General features: G+C 40.9%; 1 protein-coding gene across 4 annotated transcripts in view; it reads left to right on the top strand.

Annotated features, from left to right (window-relative positions):
* The first annotated feature begins 304 nt into the window (after positions 1 to 304).
* LOC147698086 (acetylserotonin O-methyltransferase-like) overlaps positions 305 to 18,420 on the top strand; it is a 1,112,510-nt gene continuing 1,094,394 nt past the window's right edge. For all 4 annotated transcript variants that reach the window (XM_086934758.1, XM_086934760.1, XM_086934761.1 and 1 more), the window contains exon 1: positions 305 to 385. In XM_086934758.1, the coding sequence (XP_086790884.1) occupies positions 314 to 385 (72 nt within the window). In that variant the 5' untranslated portion in view covers positions 305 to 313. The remainder of the gene's footprint in view (positions 386 to 18,420) is intronic.

Here is an 18,420-nt window from a genome sequence, read left to right as displayed (position 1 = left end):
CTATTATGCATTCAAAATATAATAAAAACAATTACAACACAACAATGCAAAACATCGAAACATGCTCAATATAAGAATGAGTATGTGGCACAATAATGGCACACGTTCAAGTAGATCTAAAATTACAGACACGAAAACTAAATTTAATGACCCAGTTAACAATACATGTTCAAGCATGTTGAAGGTTAAACCATAATATGTTACGGAGTCAAACTTACCGTACTTGGTGTTCCATCTATTCAGGTAAAAGGTTAACTCGTAGTCAACTCACTGAATAAAAAGGTCAGAGATGTGCCAGTGTGCCACCGGAAGCATGGTTTCATCAGAGGATCTGCAATATCCCAGGCAACTACTTGAATACAGAGATGGATTTATTGTTTCTAAGGTACGAAACTCATGATTGTGTAGAAATAATTCAGACATAACTATTTATTATATACATGATTCCTAATTTAAGTGCATTAGAAAGTAGCTGATTAACCAGCACAGCAAAATGTACTATATATTTAAGACCAGCAACTGAAAACTATAAACGCAGGCAACTCAGAAGTGTATGAGATTGAATAGGTAAGTAGAATAATGTGTTTTTTCTTCACATAATTTGTTTAAGTCGACTGATCTAGGCACAAGTCCTAAAAAATGGTATGTGCATTGATGATAGCATGAGTGATCTAGTTTGTGATGTCATCAATGAACCCATATATTTAAGGTTGCAATCGGGAATTTCTAATATAGTATTTGGTTTAGACCAGTTGTTTAAAGTGTTTACTTTGTTTTGAATTCCTGCCTCGAAGAAGGAAAAAAATCACAGAAATCATATAATCTGGCTGAACGAACTATATAGTAAATGAAGCTTGGAACTAAAGTGAGATATCTTATTGAGGGATAAATTGGAGCAAAGATTTTGGGCCTCATTTATGAAAAGTGACGCATTGCTGCGTGAAAACAGCGATGCTTCACTTTTCATTGCACCCTCCTTGTGACATTCTAGATGCGTCATATTTACAGTATGACGCATCATGCCGCAAGGAGTTACAGATACGTCAGTATTTCTGACGTATCTGTAGGCGCAAAAATGACACATTGCTGGAGTTTGTCACAAAAGTGACGCAACTCCAGCAATGGGTCATTTCAGATGGGCAAGTCTCATTTCAAATATGCCTGTGTCAGTCTTACGCCTGCTTTGAGGCAGGCATAAGATATTGATGTATTTGCGTCCTAGAAGTGGTGCAGTGAAATCCCATATATTGCACTGTCACTTCTACGATGCTTACTTGCGTCAGAACGCCCACCCTGCATACATTATTCCTGGCGCAGGTATAATGTGGCGCAAGGGTTTACAAAGTGATGTATCTACCTAGATGCATCACTTTGTAAATATAACGCTGCATTGCACAGTTTTTACGCCGCTGGTGCGTCACAAAAAGTGACGCACTGGCAGCGCAAAGTGACGCAAGGGGTCATAAATAAGCCACTTTGTGTCTCTTTTGCCCCTTCCAGTTAATTGCTGATGTGATAAAAAAACATCAGTGTGACGCTGGGGTCGCATTGCAGTGAACTGTGACCACTTGACAGATTCTCCTTTATCCAATGTTTACTGCACGTATAAAAGGTGCTGCAGAACCCCCAGATAACATTAGAGGGGTTAAGTAGGTGACTAAGACATAAAAGGATCTTTGGAGAATCCTTTTTACTGTAGGCTTGCTGTTTGTTTTAAGACAGAGGGTCAAGTGGCAGCCAACTTATTAAAATAAATTGCTGCTAATTCTTCTAACTTTGAAACCTGCCTTTACCGTTTATTTCTCTGACTGAAAAGTGAGTGTGTTTTAAAACTTAAAAGTTTAACTCCGACACCTCTATATCTGGGTCTTACTGTCCAGGGGAACAAATGTTTCCAATTTCAGGTTTTGTTTACCTGTTTAGCGTGAGGTATAAATGAGCATCATTGTGCTTCCTTTAACTTTGGCATGCTCGTCAATTTTTCAGTTTATTCTCAGCTGTAATACTTTTTCAGGTATGGTATTCATTCAACTTACCTTCAGAACACACAAAATGTTTCAGTGTTGCCAACAGAAGCTTTAACACACGGTACCATAGTACAATTATTAGCCATCAACTGCTGGTTAAGATTTGTCTCTTTGTCATTCAATTCCATCCGTTAAGAGCTTGAATTCTTTGTTAACAGAAGTGTCAGAGACATAACAGTTCTTACCAAACTCTGGGGTATACATATCAAGGTTTTGCATCACAATTGTGCCACTCACGGGGGCACAGAGTGATGCAAACGTATAATGAGATTTACAAAGACATGTAAGGCCACCTTCTGTGGCCCTGCATTGCCTGTTAAATCTGGAGATACGCAAAGCAGCGCAAGCCATTGCCTTATGTTACTCTGCCCAGGGAGGTGTTCTATGAGTGAGTGTGGTTTTTCTCACAAATTCATATGTGGATTCTGAAGCATTCCTAGATTCAAGAATACTGGTAGACCTGGGAAAGCCTCAGGGTGCCATGCGTTCCAGAGGAAGTGCAACATGGAGAAATATCTAGATTTCTCCTTGTTTTTCCTCTTTCTATGTGTGCTGAATTCTGCAGCACACATAGAAAGAGAAAAACGCCTTACAGGATTTTTTTTGTGCAGGAAGGTGTCCGTTCCTGTGCAAAAACAATCCTGCCTGTTATGCAGGCTCCCTTGCCCCATGGTGCAAGGGTACCTGTGTTAGCGCTAGGCAGCAGTTTGTTCGCCAGCACAAGCAGGGAGCAGGAATGCTCCATATCTTGATATATATGATGCATTCTGGTCCTCTATATGGCTGCATTGCATGCAATAATGATAAATAGGGGCCCTATCTGTTTACCAATATATGTAATGAAAAATAAAATACATTTTCAAATAAGTTAGGTAGAAGGAGGGTGGGAGCACACTGCTTCACATCCCAGCATTCAATTTGCCCCAGTGCACTATAGTAAATGTGGTAAACTTTATGCTTACTTCAGTTGGTCTGTAGTTTTTCACATTTGTTGTTACAGCCAGTGCTGTATATCTCTAGACACATGTTTCTAGATTTAGTCCTTCATCAGTAGAAAGCAGCAGGCTTTTATCAGGGTATTAGAAATGGTGGTCTCAAGTTAGCAATGGTTGCCACCTTTATCCAGTAGGGACCCTTCTTCCGAGTCAGGGTAAGGGAGAAACACTTCTAAAATAACCCCTGATCACCCTTTGATAGCTTGGCATGAGCAGACAGGCTTATCTCAGAGGCAGTGTGTAAAGAATTTGTGCACACATACTGTAATACAGTGAAAACACTACAAATGGACACCACACCAGTTTAGAAAAATACAAAAAAAAATTCTAAACCAAACAAGACCAAAACAACAACAATCCACAATACAGTAATCAAAATGTAATCTTTCGAAGGACAAAATAGTTTTGTCCATAGCAAACTATAGATGTAACACTTTCAACACAAAGTACCTTGAATGAATCAACATCATAAACAAAAACAGCTGCAGGGATGGGGAGTTGTTGGTTCTTTAGGCCCAGGGAAGGTGATGCATTGGTTCCTTACTCCAGAGGAGGTGATGCATTGCTTCCTTACTGACATGCTGGGGAAATAATGCGTTGGTTCCTTACTGAGGGGGAGGTGATGTGTTGGTTTCTTATTGTGTGGGGAGGGTATGCCTTGGTTCCTTACTGTGGCCCCGGCATTGATGTAGACTTGCCCCTCTGGTGTGATGCATGGGGATTGGGATGCGCCGGTTTGCGATGCAGCTGCAGCAACAGTGCTGCATTGATCTCACCAGCTGCAGTCCCACGATGTGTAAGTTCTTGCAGCCGCGCAGCAGGGCTGTGTCAAAATCAGTGGGGTGATCTCGGACTACGGAGATCAGTGTATGGGATTCTGTGTGCGGTGATTTCTCCAGCCGCGGACAGGCGCTGCTTTGTTTTTTTCAGCAGCACAGCAGTGATGCATCAGAAACGGGTATGGATACCTCGTACTTCTTGCAGTTGCGTCTCTTTTCAAGTTCCCAACAGCAGGAACAACCTCCAGAGGCCATCCTCATCATCAGGCACCTCCTGGCAGGTCAGAACTACCAGCAAGGAAGTTATGGGGAGCTTTTGGTGAAGTCTTTGTGTCTCAGAGACTTCACAATATGAGGCAAGGTCTACTCTGAGCCCTTGGAGATCTTCTTCAAGCAGAGTGCACAGAAAATAGCAAAGTATTGGTCCTCTCCTTGGCAGAAAAGCCACTGCAGGGTAAACCCAGACAGCACACAGCAAAGGGGCAGTACTTCTCCTTCAGTGTTCCCAGCTTCTCTCCTTGGCAGAGATTCCTCATGAGTCCAGAAGTATTCTAAGTTCTGCGGTCTGGGACCCCATATTTATCAGCATTGGCTAGGGTGCAGTTGAGACAGTTAGTCAAAGTACTTCTCACTATGTGATCTGTTCAACTAAGTATCTGCTCAGCAATACGTTTGCCTCAGTTTCACAGTGTTAATGATAGGGTTTTCAGGATCCTTTATGTCAGTGGTTACACTTGGCATTCCATCATAGTCTACATTGCTTCAAATATACTGATTTTTTAAAGAAAGGAGTGTGATCCTGGCACCTTGTCTGAATGCAAGAATTGAGAAACCCTAGTTAGAGACCATGGCATGACGTAGGCCACAAAACTGATAATGTGGCTTCAGCCTCTGGAACAAGTTTCAAGTTTATTTACTTTTGTGTGATTAATTAAAACCTTACAAAATCTTACAAAAAAATAGCTAAAGTATCATCAAGTTAAAAAAACAATTAATCATTGAGGTTTATATCCAAAAACATGATTATATAAAATACATATTAGCACAATCCAATAGTAAATCAAATAAAAACCTCCAACTTTTTCCCTACAGCACATAGAAATTTCCCAAATGAGGAATTCATTATTAAGTCTTCAGAATTGAAACATGCTATCAGGGCTTGCTTACATGTACTTACTCCACGGTTATTGAACAGTCTCTTAAGGGTACGTTTTCTTTCACATTCCAAATCCGGGCAAAGACACAATAAATGTATAATGTTTTCTTGTCCAGATTTAGAGAGCCTGCATAATTTGTCATTTTCTGTTCTCTCCCATGGTGGTAAGTGTAATAATGTGGGCAAACAACCAAATCTAGCATTGATAAAGATGTGTTTGTTTTTCTTAGACCATGATGTTTCCAGATATTCTTGCACCTTTTTTCCATTAAAACCATTTATGATTGGCCATGCATGATTTTTTTTTACAATAATATCTTTATCCTTTATCAAGGAGAGATGGTTAGTAAGTTTGTTAATTGTTTTTTTGAAGCTTTCCTGTGTGATTGTGGTGTTCCATATCAATGCTATGCCGAATTCTTCTATCGATGTATTTAGATAGGACCAGACATGTAATTTTCTGTTATATTTTACTTCATGCCACAATATCTTAGACATTTGGTTATCTTGATCATTTTTATTCTATTCCATACTTTAAGTGCTTACCCTTTCCTTGAATATAGCTGATTATTTAGCCCAAATTCCAACCTCACCTGCGCTTGTAAAGAATTCTTTGGCAGGGAGATTAACATTTTAGTTTTAGCCACCGCACTTTTAATGATCTCCGCATCTTTCCCGTTTATTGCCTCGCTACCGTACGTTAAAGTTGGTAGTATTTTTGCAGCGATTACTTTTTAAAAAAGGGCGATAAGACAAATCACTTATAGCTTTCTGAATAGTCCTAAATGCCACAGCAAGGGTATTTGCTTTCCTTGTGATATTCAATTATTGTGGAAGGGAGTTTGCATTGTCATTAAAAATAACACCAAGATATTTATAGGAAACAACTTGTTCTAATTCATTGTCTTCAGAACCATTTATATTTATGTTTAAGTCACATGTTTTTTGTAATAACCAGTACTTTGGTCTTAGCTTCATTTATTACCATACCATTTGCCTTTGATTACTTTAAAATGCCGTTGATTAATCATTGCAATCTAATTTTGGGATGACTTAAGAGTTCTAACATCATCTGCATACAACAAGTTGGATATCTGTTTGTCTGCTAACTTTGGAGGATGTGCATTGATTTCATTCAAAACCGTAAAAAGCTCAAATAAACCTAAAAATAAATTAAAAAGTAAGGGGGCCAGGATGCACCCTTGTTTAAGTCCGCTAGACGTGGGGATTTCGTTTGTTAGTGTGCGTCCGTAGACAATCCTCACCCTGATCCAAGTCAGGAACAGTAATCTGCATCCTTGGTCACAAAGAAGCACCTTTCTGTTGTACAGCATATAGAGGCTTTATTTCATTTATTTAGGCTTTTATTTCATTTTAGAAAATGCTTCTCCTTGGCACACAGTTGTACTGATGGCATAGTTTATCTACTACAGTAGGCTTTCCCGTGGTTTATCATTTCCTAAAACTCTGCATTCTTGATGGACTACTTTTCATGGAAAAGTACTTTAGATGTCCGTTGCTTCTGATGTGGCACAATATATCACGAAATGGCAAGTTTCAAAACTACACCAACCAGGCAAACAATATTTCATTGTCGCTATTGGAAAATCATTTGAAAAATAATCACAGTGTTTTTGTGGAAGCTACCAGTTCTATCTGTTTTCAAGTTTTGGAGTATTTGTTCTCATTGGAAAGGGGCAGATTACCCACGCTGGATAGGTCTTGTACCATCAATAACATTATGCAATGTTTTCCACCTTCCTGGTGCCAATACCAGAAAGAGTGTGAGCAGTGAGAAAGACTCCCATTTGAGACAAAACCAATTTTCTAGTGGTACCAAACTATTTTGTCATGAGCAACCAAGAAGCATAGGACTGCAACTGGACTCAGATTGGAACCTTTTCTTAATTCACATATTTGAGGGGACCAATGTCTGGTGGAGGTTGAACTAGAACCTTTTGACTTCATGGAAGCCCCCAAAGCATAATATGAATTTTTGTTCAGGCACCACAGCTGCCCACGTCTGTCAATAATACATGCCACTGTAAGGTGAGAACAGTGATAAAGAGCATACTTGTCTCCTGTGACAACTGTTAGTGGTCCATTGTCACTAGTTAGCTCTCGCAATTGTTTTGCACAATGAGATCATTTTGCCAAAGACTGGTTCTCTATAAATCACAATATTACAATATTATATTACACCCTATTTCTGCAAAATATTCTTGAGATGTGTTCCAAAATCCACTAGTGGATACCACATCTTTCACAGGCTTTACTGGTGCTGGGCATCATTGCATTTGAGACACTTGGTTTTTAAGTAGCTCTTGGATTATTCCCAACACTTAATACTTTAGTGAGGTGATGAAGATAACTGTTTCAGCACCACTGTAAATGCATGCTTGTGTGTTTGTGACTATGTGTGGTAGTTTGTATATTCATTTATTGTACCAAAACAACTCTGATATGGTTTATATTGCAGTACTGGGACATTGATGTGCCTTTCACAACACATCACATTACTGACCTGCAACATGGCCAATGAGTGAGACATCCAGAGAGGTCTTTGTGCTGTCCATGTTCACTACTGTCATGCACTGACACTTAGGCAGGGCACTACTAATGAACATATATCTTGACCTACAACTTAAACAGCTACCTCTCTACTGAGACATCAATAGTTCATTAAAAAAACTCCACCATCCACGGATGTCCCAGTTCTGAAAAGGTTGCAGTGCTGGACTGGTGTGCAGCACTGGTATATCAGTGCTGAGGCATTTACATGGCTTGCATGTTGCACCACTATTTTGAAATGTGCGTAATTCTCTATGTAAGCGAGCTGGCTGTTTCATAATGCATATAATATGCATATGAGTTCCTGTACTTTTCATATTCTGTTCCTTTAAGTCACTCTATTTTCCAGTAATTCCTTCTTCTTCTGAATAACTGATGGCATAGTAAATAAAAACAGTGAAAAGGCAATACCAACTTTACTGACAGAGAATAGCAAAAGAATGAGAGTGGCATCAGCTCTCATACTTTCATTCACCCATTCACACAGCTCAGTGTATTTAGCACTCGCTGCAGAGATCAGTATGTATGTAGCCTACATACTACTCATTCCTGAGCTATACATATTCTATGCGCAATTGAAGTTTTGTTCGTACTACTCTCACCATGCTGTACCAATTCTGGAAGGAAGAGAAGCTTGCACTGTTGCCTTGTAAAATACACCTGTTCTGTAAATGAGCGTCATTTTCACAGCTGCTGCCTTGCTACACATTTTCAACTAGGAAGGGAAGCTTGCACTGTTGCCCCTGGTCTGTTCTTGCTCTAGGAAGAAAAGAAGCTTCCCTTTCTGATTCCATGGCCTACTGATACTGTAGTCCTGCCATTAAAAAGCAGACAGCAACTCACAACAGCCAAAGCAAAGTACTATACCAACGCCACTTATGAAGCCTCCAACAGAAGCAGAATCCTCTTGAAGCCAATCAAGCACTGCATCAACACACTGCCTGTCTCTCCAGTCCCACATTCCATATACGAGTGCAGTGGACCACCCTACCCATAGCCTGGTAGTAAAAGGTAGACATAATTAGGGTCCAAGGAGCCCTCAACCTCCTGGGCCTCAATATCACTGCAACTGCTGCACTATATCGTAGCTGTGCCTCAAGCAGAGGGTGGACAAGATTGCCTTTCAAGCATACAGAAACACATCATATTGCTAATGGGAGGTAGTTACTCCTATTTAAAACAAGGGGAGAAACATAATGAGTTCCCTTGGGTGTTTGGGACCTAAGTAAATGCACAGCCCCTACAATCTAACACCAACTTAGAAAATGCCAATATCAAATAAGCAGAATGTGTCTGCAGACACACTGGCTCCGATTTCTGTGACTGACTGGCCACACAGGCAGCACCTTTGTGCCATGCACTTGAACAGCTGCAACACAGATTGGCAGTGGACAAGGTACAATAATTCTAGAGTGAAGAGCAATAGTCCTGAATCTCTCTGTCTCAGGTTAAGGAGGCGGGAGTGCTTATCTATAAATAGTGTGGGATGCTGTCTGCTCATGTCCACCCTCGACTTCTGACCAGTGGATATTGTTTACTGTTGACTATGATTTTACAGTCCTGGTATTGTCTGACACTTGGGTGTGGCTCAGCAATAGGGGTACATATGAGGCAATCTGCTTCTTTACAAGTAAGCAAACAAAACATATCAGGCCTACATTTCCAAAAAAATAGCAAGTTATGGTCTGTCATGACAGCGCAGCTCTCTGCAAAACTATTGTTACCAATCTGTTAACATATATATATATATATATATATATATATATATATATATATATATATATATATATATATATATATATATATATATATATATATATATATATATCTCCACACTTGTGCTCCTGCTGCTACGCCAGCCCTCAATCCTCAGCCAACACACGAGCAAGAACACGGAAGACCCAAAGTGCAGGTGAGTTTTTATTTTGCAGTACACCACGCCAGGATAACGTTTCGCCCTACACAGAGGGCTTGGTCACATGGCGCACTGAAAAAAGTTGCGTGAATTTAAAGTGCTAGTGCAGTAACAACGACATCACTGATTGGTTGTAGCTTAATCAGTGAAAATATACAACACCATTGTAACAGTAATTTCTTTACAAGTGATAAAAGGGCAAAAGCGGCAGTATTGGGCCAATGCATGGTAATACCTGTATGAATACAGTTTCATTATCCGGTAAAATCTATGAGAAGTTTGTAAACGAGGGATATATATATATATTTATTTATTTATTTATTTCGAATTTCGAATTAGAAGCAGCGGCACAAGCATATACAACTAGATTTATTCAGAGAGGTTATGGTATGGAGAACATGGAAACCACACTAAATAAAGTGAGATGGATACCCAGAATAAATCTGTCAAAAGAAACAACAAGAGAAAAGGAAAGTATCAACAAAGGGAAATTCCGGATGGTGACCCCTTATTCAGCCGAAGCCAATTATCTTAAACCGATGTTGAAGAAAAATTGGCATATTCTCAAAACAAATAATGTTATTAGTGACGATATACCACAATACCCCCTTGTTACCTTCAAAAAGGCAAGGACCTTTAGAGATATACTTGTAAAAAGTCATCTAGAAAGACTGCCGCAAAGAACGGGCACTCTCATGCATATGAAAGGATTCTATCCATGTAGGAGGTGCAAAGCATGTGTAAACAGTAAAAGGGTCCTAACATATGAGATACCGGAAATAGGGGTGGCTAAACCTATAACTAAATTCCTAACCTGCAGTACTACATACGCAGTATACTGCCCGACGTGCCCATGCGGGCTACGTTATATAGGCAGCACAATCCACCAGCGAAAAATCAGAGTATTAGAACACTTAAGGGCCATAGACAAAAATGACGCTGCCTATCCTATGGCACGACACTTTTATGAACATCATTCCAGAAACAGAAATCAATTACAGTATTTTGGCCTAGATTATATACCAGTAGTAAAACAAAGTTTATTTAGACAATAGTCTATAAACCATACACAAGGCCATGGATCCACTTAGCAATAGAAAATGTTACATCATAGTTCATTTCAACATTCTATACACATTTAAAACCATTACAACATTAAATGAACATTTTCCATATTTTAAGTCTGAATATCTTAAAATTTCTCAACTTCCTTGAATGCCTTCGTTACAGCTTCTCTTGTTGCTTTTATAAATTTCCCCAATGCTATTGTGATATCTAAAAATGACATTTCTGTAAGGAGAACAACAGCCTCTGATCGTGTGTTCACCTTATACTTTAAAAATATTGGACGTAAAAACATTTTCTGCACTGTTAAAATCAATATACAGTCCAGTAGTGTATGTAAAATATCATTCTTTACACCTAGGCTACATTTACAAATACCATCAGGTTGGATCAGGGCTACTTTTAGTTTACTGTCAGTCTTACATGGGTTTAATCCTACTCGAACCTTCAGGATTTCGTACCTTAACCATTTACTGGGTAGCACATCCAAATATGGAAACCGGACCTCCTTTTCCCATTCATTCCTTACCCAGTTCACTGATTTTTTAAACTTCAGGTACTCTAGGTCTTGTGATCTGGAGCGTTTGTGCCCTCGGTCACTAAGCATTTTCTTTGTAAAAACTAAGTCAAATGAAGGTTGTTCGAGGGTCAGCTTTAATTGCGCAGCTACTAGCTGAAGGGTTTTCCTCACTTCCCGTGCCCAATGTAAGCTGCTTGCTTGTATTTCCTTTCTACACCAAATTGACACCTTCTGTTCACCACCTGGCATCTGGCGGTTCCAAAATCTTAGTAAAGATATTTGTGCCTTTACCTCCCATGCCATCAAGCCTACCTCCAATCTAATGGCTTGCAACATGGAACCGTTAGCTAGGGATAACAACATTTTAATTATCTTTCCTTCCTCTCGGTTCAACCCCCTTTAACCACTCAGATAGAGCACTTCAGCACCGTAGAGAACTTGTGGGAGTATCATAGCTTCGAAAGCCTTTAGTAACGGTCTGTGAGACATGTCACCATAGTCCCTATTACATTTTTTCAGTCCACAGACCGATGAGGACGCCTTTGAAGTTTGTGCCGCCACGTGAGTTTTCCATTTTAATGCACTATCAAACCAAAGGCCTAGATATTTATATTCACTTACTACCTCTAATTTATCTAAACCTAAAAACCATTTAAAATGTTTTACCCTCTTCCCAAAACATAGGATCTTTGTTTTCTCCATATTCACCGCTAGAAACTTTTTATCACAATATGTTTTAAAAGCATTTAATTTCCTTTGGAGGCCCATTTCGGTTTATGCCACGTTCACTAGCTAAAGCCCACAGGGCAAAACAATGATCAACCGTGGAGTGGCCTTCTTTAAAACCACCCTGTTCCACAGGCAAGATTGATCGAAGTTCCGCCCACGCTTTTAACTTACCAAGGATCATCTTAGCAAAAATCTTTTCTCCTATATCTAATAGGTTAATTAGCCTGTCATTCTTAGGGGCGTGTACATCCCCTTTCTTGTGCAGTGGCCTTATTATTGCACCCTTCCAGTTTGCAGGAACTACCCCTTGCTCTAGTATTAAAATAAACATATTTTAGAAGAATTCCGCCCACCAGAGCTGGTTTGAATTTAATATCAGGGCCGGCACATCATCCGGGCCCACCGCTCTTGTTAAATTTAAAGACCTAATTATCCTAAGGACGTTTGTTACTGAGCAATCATGTTTGAGATCCTCTACTAGATCACTCCACAACTTTGGTACCAAATTATCAGACGACCTCCCTGGGGCATATAATTTCTGAATATACTGTGCCCATGCATCTTCCTCCACTACACAGATCATTGGGGCGATCAAAGGTTCCCTAACTGACTGTATTAGCTTCCAAAATTGCCGTAGGTTCTTAGTTTCAATAGTTTCCAATAATTTGCCCCAACAAACTTCTTTATGGATCCTTTTTTCATTGCGGATTAGCATATTATATTTTCTCTTTATTTTTGCTAGGTTTACCGCCTTTACTCGTGTAATTTTTTTTCGTAGGCTACGCTCTTCCCTCCTAATTTCTCTTTTTTTCATTAAACACTCCTGGTTAAACCATGTACCTTTCTTACTTTGGGTATTTCCTTTCTTGTTCTGGTCATTTGCTGGGGGCCTTAGTTCTATACTTATACTTTCCACTACTTGTTTTATTTTTCCACAAACCAGAGTAGGTCTTGGCCCTTCAAACTGCTTAACTGAATCTTGTGGTGCAGGCTTGCTAGCTTCTCGATTGATTTTTCAGATAACCAAGTGGTTATCCGCTTTGGATACTCTGTCTCTTGCCAATTCTAACTTTATTAAATTGTGATCACTACATTCCATGGGATTAATGCTAAAATCATTCACCAACTCAAAATTCCATGTCGGCATAAACACATAGTCTATTGGGCAATTATGTGCCCAATATTTAAAAGTTTTCTTTGCCGGACGGGTCTTGGACTAACCTTCCATTTAGACAAAAGAAACTTTTATTTGATAAATATTTACCCAATTACACCGCATCAGTAGAGGTTTTTGTTTCCATAAACTCTGCATTTTTTATGTCATATGCCTCTAGAATTTCTGAGTGCCATTGATCGAACAATTTTGGATTTAGTTTATGGTTAAAATCATCCATTAACACAATCAAATCATTTCCATATCTATCACAAAGTGCATCCATATCATTCTTAAAATGTAACAATTCGACCCCATATTCTTTCGTTGAGTTCCATTGCAAGTACACATTTAGGATCAGCATGAATTTATATTTCTTATCCGCAAATGTGGCTTGGATTCTACAGGCTAAAAGCCACTTACACTTTACAGATATCAAAATAGTTTTAGTTGTTAAAGTTGTCAATATCATTGTCAAAAAGCCCCCTGCAGGACGCCCAGAGTTCGATTTTACAGCTGCCCGGTGGACTTGTCGAAATCCTTCAACTACTTGGGGTACGTCACAGAGCCAGGCCTCTTGTATACAGATGATTTCATTCTTTTTTGCAAGTTCTTTCACAGCTTCATGTTTTAAATGTGTTCCCAGTCCATTTATATTCCAAGAGACCAATTGTGTGCTCTGTGACTGCCCCGTTACCTATTCTACGTCACTCAAAGGCCCATTCACTACGGAATCCTCCCTGTAACTATATGAGGGTCCTGCCAAGCTGGAGGTATTACTCTAATTCTTCCATGCCTCCAGCGTATCTGTATTGTTTATGTTAAAATGTTCTCTCCCTTCCTCTATATCCTTCTCTGGGAGCTTCACCTGCCTCTTGCTTAACCCTGCATGATACCTTAAAAAAGGTTTCCGCTGGGGCACCTTAAGCACTAGCGCTAACTCTTCTTTGGGCACTAGGCGAATCCCCTCTTTACGGATTTCTTGCTTTGCGTTTTCTATTGCGGACGTCACCAAGCCTGAATAAAGCTGTACCTTCGTGACCTCCTTGCCCACCCCAGTTGTTTGGAATCCCACCTTTCTTAGATCTCGAGACCCTATTCCATTTAGATTTGGGCAATGGGCAAAAACATTGAGTAGGTATGCTCTATTTAAATACCCACTCTTTTAAAAAAATTTGCCTCCCCTTCCCAATTTTACGTGTTCAAAGTAAAGCCACTTATCCTCTCTGTCAACCACTTCTTCTAACTTTGTGACACCTGGATAGTGTTGTGTATTTAATCTAGATATCACTTTCGGGCTACTTTTCCCGGTTTACCTTATTTTGATTTTTGATGGGGGGCCTCCGGGCATTTGTCTTTACTGGGTTTGGGGCTACATGGCTCTCATTATCCTATTGGGTTCGCTTCCTATTATATTTCTTTTTTGCTGGGACGCTGGCCCATTTCTCAGAGTCTATACCTTTCTGTTCCCTCGTTGGTTTATTCGATTTGGACTTGAGCTTTTGTGTTATCTCTTCTAATGACTCCTTCCTCACCTTTCTTTTTTCCGTCGCTCTTCTATTAAACTTTCTTTGTGCATCACTACCTGAACCTCTTATTCGCTTAGAATGGCCATAATGCGTATATTCACCTCTCCTTTTTACCAACATTGTCCATTTTGATACGTAAACTTCATGGCCTTCAGTGTGAGCTTCCTCAACCTGGCTTACAAATGGGAGATCGGCTGATCTATCATTCCCCTCCCTCCCTTGACCCGTAACCACTAGGTCTAAGACAGGTCTCAACATTGATGGCATTTGACCTCTAATGCCCTGTAGTTCTTCCTCAATTTTAGAGAGGTAAATTTTTTTACTTTTCAGGACATCGTGGTTTAACATTGTTATTTCTAACAACCCTTGTAGCAACTTTTGCATCATTTACATCATTTCTAACATTGAAACCGCCGGGGATTCTGATACTTCCAAATTTACATCCAGTGACCGATTTTCACCAATTGTGTCGCTACTTTTGTCCAGACCTTCCTGGTAATTGACTTCCCCCAGAACTTTCTTTACAGAGCCAACTGGACAACCGTCTGGGTTCTGGCCAGAATCGACACTGTGGTTAAGGGCCAGACTATCTTCCTCTTCCACTTCCGACACCTGTTGAGTTAATCTTGGGGAGGAAGAAAGTCTCGGTGCCATTATTGTCCCCTTCTGCCCTGACAAAGACAGGACTGATTGGTTAACCAGATCTGTGGAGTCTACCAAATGTCCATCGAATATTAGGTAAGATCTCTCTTTCCATGTTTCCTCCACTTCTTCCATTTCTTCCGTTTCTATAGTCTTTGCAGGGGAAAATACCTGTTTAAAATGTTTTCCCACAAACTCCTTAATTGTGCTAGATGTAATGCTCCCCCTACTTCCTCCATGTTGCACTTCCTTGGGAGCCTTGGGAGTTTTTCCTTTAAATTTTTGGGGGCGTTTTGATTTTTCCTTTACCCTCCGGGGAGAAGGGCTCTCCTGGGCATCCTGTTGATTACCCCCATTCAGTTCTACCTTCTTTGCATTCCCTAATGTGCTTTTATTTTTCTGTGGCGCCATTTTTCTCCCTCTGTGTTTTCCTCAACACTTCAGACAGACTCAAATTTGGTTAATTATTAAATTAAAATAAACTAATATTTCACTTACCTCTGTTGTGCCTTCTTCTTGTGCTTGCGCTTGCGCTTTTGCCCGTGCCCTTTACCGTTTCTCTTTTATAGAGTTATAGCTTCTTTCTCCCCTCAAATCCCCTCAAATCTTTACTTATTTAGGGATGTGTTTGAGGTTGGAAAGTCACTCCAAAGCTCACCCAAGGCTAAGCTCCTACTTCCTCCCCCCCCACCTTTCTATAACCCAAATGGGCTCAGGCAGAGGTGTGGGAGCTATCGCTTACTTCTTGAATTTTTCAAAATGAGGTTTCCGCCTGCCTGTGTCTTATGAATACTTCAAGACACTAGCAAGCCACAGCAAATCCTTGGCGCAGCAGCTGCGTGACCGATAAAGAATGTCTAGAACCGTATGGCTGAGATACCCGCCACCCCCTCTCAACACAATCCCCAAGAATTGGGAAACCGGAAACAGTTTTTGAACTTTTTGGAAGGCGGGAAGGGAGTTACCCTTCCCGGCCGTATTTATTAAAATATGAAACAAAATCAAAACATTAAAATAACAGTTTCATATTATGTACAATTTCATTTCCACATTACGATGTTTGGCTAACCTTAACAGATCTCTAATACAAAGGTTCTCCTAGCCGAACTAACATCCTACAAAACATTTGACCTGAAATTGTACATCTTAACGTTAAGGGCCAACGGCAAGGTCGTAACCGGTGTCAGATCCCTAACCAGAAATACCACCCTCACTTGTGAGGGGAGCGACCGCACAGAGGCGTACCTCAAGTGCATCTACCAATTTCCCTTGGACTTGACGGGGGCCCCAATGAACTCGACGCCATTTAACGGTCGTCCGAGGACTCGTGTGAGGTGTCTAAAAGGTAGCGTAAACCCCCTCCCGCACCCCACACAACGTACCCATCTGCCGTCGCAGATGTCCTGGCCCCGGGAAATTCCCCAGGAGGGCCAGTAGCCCCTCCTATCCAGGAAGGGGCCTTGACCACCTTTCCTTTCCTTCCGGCGGCCTATCCTTAGACGGGACCGCCTCCCCGTTGAGGGGCCAATGGCCACCTCCCCCGAGCGCTCCCATCCGTAATGGGTGACGCCCCCCCATAGGGATCTTCCAAATACTGCTCACCGATCATGACCTTACCGCCCGACCAAAATAAATACGACAATTCTACCTAATTTACTAAACAAGCATAACTTATTACAAGCATGAATACTGATCAACACTAGTGCAAAATTACTTTATTTGCAAAACATACTGAAAATAACCATTCTTTATTGCATATTCAAAATTCCACGACGATCATCACAACCTGCAAGAAACAGAGTTGCCACATCAAACTTTATTCAAAAACAACTAGCTGTCCTCAGGGGCTGGTGGGTGGGTCAAAATTGGCTCTTCGTTCCGTCTCGAGCTCACGTGCAGCGGGGAGGTGCAGCTTCAGAGCACAGGAACAAGAGGATGCTTCCTTGGCTTCTTGCTCCTTTTATCCGTCTTCAGGGCGGGCGTAAACCCGCCCCCGCCTGCCTCCGAGGGCGTGGCCGGCCGTGTCAGTGTCTAGGACAACCCACTCTAGGGCGGGAAAAAGGCGCGCCCCGGCTACGCCGCTTCGGGCATACCAGCCGAGACTCGCCTCCCGCCCAAGATGGCTTCCCGGGGGGATCGTGGTACTCCACCATACGTTCGGGGGGACCGAATGGTCGCCCCTTTCCAATTCTGTTTTTAGGCGCACTCCAGCGTGTACCCGAGCCCCGAGTTCCACTTTACCTCGGCGCCGTTTTCCTCACACGGAGCGAGCCTCTCGGCTCTTCACCCTCTCGTCACCTGCTGCTCCCTTGCTCATGATCAGCAAGGCGCCCTCAGTTGCATCCGCGTTCCACTTTTTCACGAAGCTCTGCTCCTGCTCTGCTCCTGCTCCGGTCCTCCGGTACTCCGGTCCTCTGCTCCAGCGTTCGGCGTCCTCGACACGTAAGGGCCGTTAGGGTCACAGTGCACACATGCGCAATGCACACACTCCGGCAACAACAGAGCGTGGGTCAATGGTAGTGGAAAATATACCAGCAAGTGTTCAAGGTGGAGATAGACTAGGGAAACTCCGGAGATTAGAGTCACGATATGTCAAAGATCTCTTGACTAAATCACTGAGGGGTTTAAATAGTGGAGAAGAGTTGGCATCACATATTGGGCCCTAAGCTGCAATATTGATGATATCTGCGATATTTGTCACATAAGTGATATGCATAGCAATTTATAACAATATGATATGAAACTTGTATATACAAGAATGTACTATGAACTTAAGGTGTTGTAAAATGAAGAAGAAAAACTGTAAATATTTGAAAATTTTGAAATCATTGGAAGCAAATATCAATATTAGTGTACGGTGCTGGTTAAATCCGCCAAAAAGGTCAAGAATGTCAAATTAATTTGTGAATTTAAACTTATTTTGTGAAAGTGAAAATCCAATAAGAGAAGGAATACACATTATGGGATCATAATGATTAGAGTTTAATGCCTGTGACCATCCGTGCCAAATGTACAAGAAAATATACCCCCCAAAAATCTGGTAAAATATTAACATGGATTGTAGTGTGAAAATGCACGATGGGGACATTTGCCGATCCACAGCAATATAACAAATAGGTTTCTGGTAGTTATGAGGTTATCAGGATGTTTTTTGTGCATGTATTACCAAGTATAATACTGTAGTAAAAGACAAGTGACACGTTAGTTCTCGTGTGAGAACACATTTAAAGCTGGTTTACGAAGGGTAGTACACAAGTGATATAACCAATACATGGTATAACCCCTTTTGCATAGATACAAGGCGAAGTCTTGATGTAATCAAAAAGACGATAGAGTGCA

Source organism: Lissotriton vulgaris, chromosome 8 (assembly GCF_964263255.1).
Source record: "Lissotriton vulgaris chromosome 8, aLisVul1.2, whole genome shotgun sequence".
In the NCBI taxonomy this organism is placed as follows: Eukaryota; Metazoa; Chordata; class Amphibia; order Caudata; family Salamandridae; genus Lissotriton; species Lissotriton vulgaris.
This window is presented reverse-complemented; position numbering and strand designations above follow the sequence as displayed.